This window comes from Lottia gigantea (genome assembly GCF_000327385.1).
Source record: "Lottia gigantea unplaced genomic scaffold LOTGIsca_95, whole genome shotgun sequence".
Classification (NCBI taxonomy): Eukaryota; Metazoa; Mollusca; class Gastropoda; family Lottiidae; genus Lottia; species Lottia gigantea.
The window spans coordinates 823,309-829,152 of NW_008711088.1; the positions used below are offsets into that span (position 1 = coordinate 823,309).

Below are 5,844 nucleotides of genomic sequence, written 5' to 3' on the forward strand. Positions count from 1 at the left end.
AGTAGAATCATCTAACTAAAAATCTATTTTATTTTACTCCTGTGTAGAATCGACTAACTAAAAATCTATTTTATTTTACTCCTGTGTAGAATCAACTAACTAAAAATCTATTTTATTTTACTCCTGTGTAGAATCAACTAACTAAAAATCTATTTTATTTTACTCCTGTGTAGAATCGACTAACTAAAAATCTATTTTATTTTACTCCTGTGTAGAATCAACTAACTAAAAATCTATTTTATTTTACTCCTGTGTAGAATCAACTAACTAAAAATCTATTATATTTTACTCCTGTGTAGAATCGACTAACTAAAGAAATGAAGAGTAATTTATTTCAAGATTTAAACGAAGACGAGGCTTTTCAATATTTAGACAAGAATAACAGTGGCAAGGTAAAATATCACTGACTGTTCTATAGGTGTATTCCGAGAAAATTTAGACACTGAATATACCGTTTGTTCGAGTCCCAACGGAATATGATTGGCTGGCGGTGTCATCAGCCAGACGAATGTTAAGAGGGCTGTCGTTGGACCCTAACTGAAGTGACTATTTTAAAGTAATAACTTGTATTATGTTTTTATTTCTAGGTAGATTATCTCGAACTGATGGAATTTATACAGGGTTTGGGAATTTGCCTGCAGAATAAATATATCGCCTTTAATCGAGGAGAGCAGATCAACAGTCTGGGTCTATTCTTTAGATCCTTAGCTTCAGCGCTGTTAGCCAATTCTAAACTAGTCTTCATTCATGTACGTTGTCAATTTCTTTATATTGGGGTCCAATATCCTATCATTTTTAACAGAGAGCTGGGTCCACAAAAATATTATATATCTACGTCCACGTTTCAACGATTGGATAAATTGAAACATGGAGGGTTTAGCAAAGTATCACACGATCTTGTATCTTATATTTTATACCTTATATCTTATTATATCTCATATCTTATTATATCCTGTACCTTATATCTTATTATATCTCATAATTCATATATCATATCTCGTTAAATCTTGTATCTCGTTATATCTACTATCTTGTTATATCTTATATCTCGTTATATCTCATATCTTGTATCGTATCTTGTATCTTTACAGACTCGTGATACAGATAGAACAATAGGGATTAACACCGGTCACGTGACAACAATGGATTTTGATCTAGAACAAGGCGATATTGACTTTTTAATCAAGGTAGGTAATGTTCGGAATTTCCCATCATGACAAAGTACAATCATCTTCACAATGTACAGTCATCTTCACAATGTACAGTTATCATCATAAAGTACAGTTATCTTCACAATGTACAGTTATCTTCACAATGTACAGTTATCATCACAAAGTACAGTTATCTTCACAATGTACAGTCATCTTCACAATGTACAGTTATCTTCACAATGTACAGTCATCTTCACAATGTACAGTCATCTCCACAATGTACAGTCATCTTCACAATGTACAGTTATCTTCACAATGTACAGTCATCTTCACAATGTACAGTCATCTTCACAATGTACAGTTATCTTCACAATGTACAGTTATCTTCACAATGTACAGTTATCTTCACAATGTACAGTTATCTTCACAATGTACAGTCATCTTCACAATGTACAGTCATCTTCACAATGTACAGTCATCTTCACAATGTACAGTTATCTTCACAATGTACAGTCATCTTCACAATGTACAGTTATCTTCACAATGTACAGTCATCTTCACAATGTACAGTCATCTTCACAATGTACAGTCATCTTCACAATGTACAGTTATCTTCACAATGTACAGTTATCTTCACAATGTACAGTTATCTTCACAATGTACAGTTATCTTCACAATGTGCAGTCACCTTCACAATGTGCAGTCATCATCACAATGTACAGTCATCTTCACAATGTACAGTTATCATCACAATTTACAGTTATCTTCACAATGTACAGTTATCATCACAATGTACAGTCATCTTCACAATGTACAGTCATCTTCACAATGTACAGTTATCTTCACAATGTACAGTTATCTTCACAATGTACAGTTATCTTCACAAGGTACAGTTATCTTCACAATGTACAGTCATCTTCACAATGTACAGTCATCTTCACAATGTACAGTCATCTTCACAATGTACAGTTATGTTCACAATGTACAGTTATCTTCACAATGTACAGTTATCTTCACAATGTACAGTTATCATCACAATGTACAGTCATCTTCACAATGTACAGTCATCTTCACAATGTACAGTTATCTTCACAATGTACAGTTATCTTCACAATGTACAGTTATCTTCACAATGTACAGTTATCTTCACAATGTACAGTCATCTTCACAATGTACAGTCATCTTCACAATGTACAGTCATCTTCACAATGTACAGTTATGTTCACAATGTACAGTTATCTTCACAATGTACAGTTATCTTCACAATGTACAGTTATCTTCACAATGTACAGTTATCTTCACAATGTACAGTCATCTTCACAATGTACAGTTATCATCACAATGTACAGTCATCTTCACAATGTGCAGTCATCTTCACAATGTACAGTCATCTTCACAATTTAAAATCATCTTCACAATGTACAGTCATCTTCACAATGTACAGTCATCATCACAATGTACAGTCATCTTCACAATGTACAGTTATCTTCACAATGTAGTCATCTTCACAATGTGCAGTCATCTTCACAATGTACAGTCATCTTCACAATGTAAAATCATCTTCACAATGTACAGTCATCTTCACAATGTACAGTTATCATCACAATGTACAGTCATCTTCACAATGTACAGTTATCTTCACAATGTACAGTCATCTTCACAATGTACAGTTATCATCACAATGTACAGTCATCTTCACAGTGTACAGTCATCTTCACAATGTACAGTTATCTTCACAATGTACAGTTATCATCACAATGTACAGTTATCTTCACAATGTACAGTTATCATCACAATGTACAGTCATCTTCACAATGTACAGTTATCTTCACAATGTACAGTTATCATCACAATGTACAGTCATCTTCACAATGTACAGTTATCATCACAATGTACAGTCATCTTCACAATGTACAATCATCTTCACAATGTACAATCATCTTCACAATGTACAGTCATCTTCACAATGTACAGTCATCTTCACAATGTACAGTTATCTTCACAATGTACAGTTATCTTCACAATTTACAATCATCTTCACAATGTACAATCATCTTCACAATGTACAGTCATCTTCACAATGTACAGTCATCTTCACAATGTACAGTCATCTTCACAATGTCAAGCTATTACCTGCTTATACCTTGACTGCAACAAACACTTTTCTTGCATCACTGAATGCAGCGATTTGATTGGTTGTACGCCAGTGAATACTCACGTAAATATCATTTGTTTTTTTAGAGAGGAGAGAATGCAGCTCGAGCCTACATGAGAGAATATATTGGACGGAGAAATAAAAACAACTGGTGGTTTTTTTGAAATACGCTGGATTATTGATGTTGCATTCAACATAGTTGGTAATCAGTGTCGCTGGATTATTGATGTTGATTCAACATAGTTGGTAATCAGTGTCGCTGGATTATTGATGTTGCATTCAACATAGTTGGTAATCAGTGTCGCTGGATTATTGATGTTCCATTCAACATAGTTGGTAATCAGTGTTGCTGGTGTATTTTTATAATATTAGTACGATATATATGTTTTGTATAGAAAGAAATGATTTGTGTTTAAATAAATTAACATGTCTCTTATAGAATCCTTGATTGACTGAATTACTCCCTTGTCCTTATAAATTCTGGCTATTTCCTACGACAACTACACACTATTTCACTATTATCAATAAGCGTCTTCCTTTTCATCCTCTTCATTAGAATCTGAAAGAAATCAAAATCCACATCAAAATCCAAATATAAACCAAAAAAATAGGCATATATTCTTTATCCTCCTTCCCCACCCACTTAACAAACAGGAGGGGAGGGAGGGCACCTGGTTGGTTGGGTTGGGTAAGGGGGTGGTTATCTAGAAATATCACAGTAGGAGCTATACATATGTTTAGTATATGTAGATATTTTCAATATATCAAAGATGAATTACCTTTTGGAATCTCGCAAAATCGACCTGACCAATCATTAACACATTGACAGTTTAATTTATCTTCTGATGCAGTTCCGCCATTTTTACACTGGATACCCTAAAAATATAAAATACTATACAATTATACGACTAGATATTTATAACTTACACTTACTGACCTTGTTCAAAGTACATACTGACCTTGTTCAAAGTACATACTGACCTAGTTCAAACTACTTACTGACCATGTTCAAACCACATACTGACCTTGTTCAAACTACTTACCGACCTTGTTCAAACTACTTACTGACCTTGTTCAAACTACTTACTGACCTTGTTCAAACTACATACTGACCTTGTTCAAACTACTTACTGACCTTGTTCAAACTACTTACTGACCTTGTTCAAACTACTTACTGACCTGGTTCAAACTACTTACTGACCTGGTTCAAACTACTTACTGATCTGGTTCAAACTACATACTGACCTTGTTCAAACTACTTACTGACCTTGTTCAAACCACTTACTGACCTGGTTCAAACTACTTACTGACCTTGTTCAAACTACTTACTGACCTGGTTCAAACTACTTACTGACCTTGTTCAAACTACTTACTGACCTTGTTCAAACTACTTACTGACCTTGTTCAAACTACATACTGACCTTGTTCAAACTACTTACTGACCTTGTTCAAACTACTTACTGACCTTGTTCAAACTACATACTGACCTTGTTCAAACTACTTACTGACCTTGTTCAAACTACTTACTGACCTTGTTCAAACTATTTACTGACCTTGTTCAAACCACATACTGACCTTTTTCAAACTACTTACTGACCTTGTTCAAACTACTTACTGACCTGGTTCAAACCACTTACTGACCATGTTCAAACTACATACTGACCTTGTTCAAACTACTTACTGACCTTGTTCAAACTATTTACTGATCTTGTTCAAACTACTTACTGACCTGGCTCAAACTACTTACTGACCTTGTTCAAACTACTTACTGACCTGGTTCAAACTACTTACTGACCTGGTTCAAACTACTTACTGACCTTGTTCAAACTACTTACTGACCTTGTTCAAACAGTTTACATGCACTTACCTTGTAAAGAAATTCGTGATTCTTTCCACTGTAATATTCTACGAGATTGTGACACGTGCTCTTTGGTAGTTTGTCGAATTTGTAACACCTTCCATGTGTTCCGTCAAAAAATATCGTCAAACATTCAGCTTCATCTTGACACATTTTAACACAGTGATATTTTGTTTTTGATTTTAGCTCCGGAGTATCTCCCAATTGAAATCTCTTATGGTCACACTCTTTCATCCTCCAGAACCGTTGTCCACAATCAACAGCTACTAATCCTAAATTCATTAAAACAATTCCAAAAAACAGCTTCATTTTTTTATATTTTGGTAGACGAGTAGATACAATGCTACTTTTTGAGTTTTTGACTTCACAGCTGAGAAATAAGAAATTTGGGCTATGATATGATAAAGAATAACTAAACGTGTGTTATAATTCAAGGTAAATAGAATGATTCAATCAGATGTTATAAATTAATACTCTCTACTGAACTAGAATATCTTGACACCTGAGTTTTGTTTTAATTAAAGTTCATGGATGATGGAATTGATTTGGTATTGTGGTTTCAAGGTATTGTTTCTTGTAAAATTCTTTCTTTTATTCCCATAGAAAGAATTGTGGGAAACATTTTTTGAATTGATATTGTTTGATATTGTTTGATATTGTTTGATATTGCTTGATATTGT

General features: G+C 33.8%; 2 protein-coding genes across 2 annotated transcripts in view; one reads left to right on the top strand and one right to left on the bottom strand.

Moving 5' to 3' along the window:
- The window catches only part of LOTGIDRAFT_170259 (hypothetical protein), a gene marked incomplete at both ends in the record, with an annotated part of 16,268 nt that extends 12,798 nt beyond the window's left edge, over window positions 1-3,470 (top strand). The window contains 4 exons of the mRNA XM_009068883.1: window positions 300-392; window positions 588-749; window positions 1,192-3,252; window positions 3,393-3,470. Coding sequence (XP_009067131.1) covers window positions 300-392; window positions 588-749; window positions 1,192-3,252; window positions 3,393-3,470 — 2,394 coding nt within the window. The remainder of the gene's footprint in view (window positions 1-299; window positions 393-587; window positions 750-1,191; window positions 3,253-3,392) is intronic.
- Window positions 3,471-3,827: 357 nt separating this feature from the next.
- On the bottom strand, window positions 3,828-5,473 carry LOTGIDRAFT_170260 (hypothetical protein; the record flags this gene model as incomplete). Its single annotated transcript, XM_009068884.1, has 3 exons — window positions 3,828-3,865; window positions 4,086-4,182; window positions 5,174-5,473. The coding sequence occupies 3 exons, from the start codon at window positions 5,471-5,473 to the stop codon at window positions 3,828-3,830; spliced, it is 435 nt and encodes a 144-aa protein (XP_009067132.1).
- Between the last annotated feature and the right edge of the window lie 371 nt (window positions 5,474-5,844).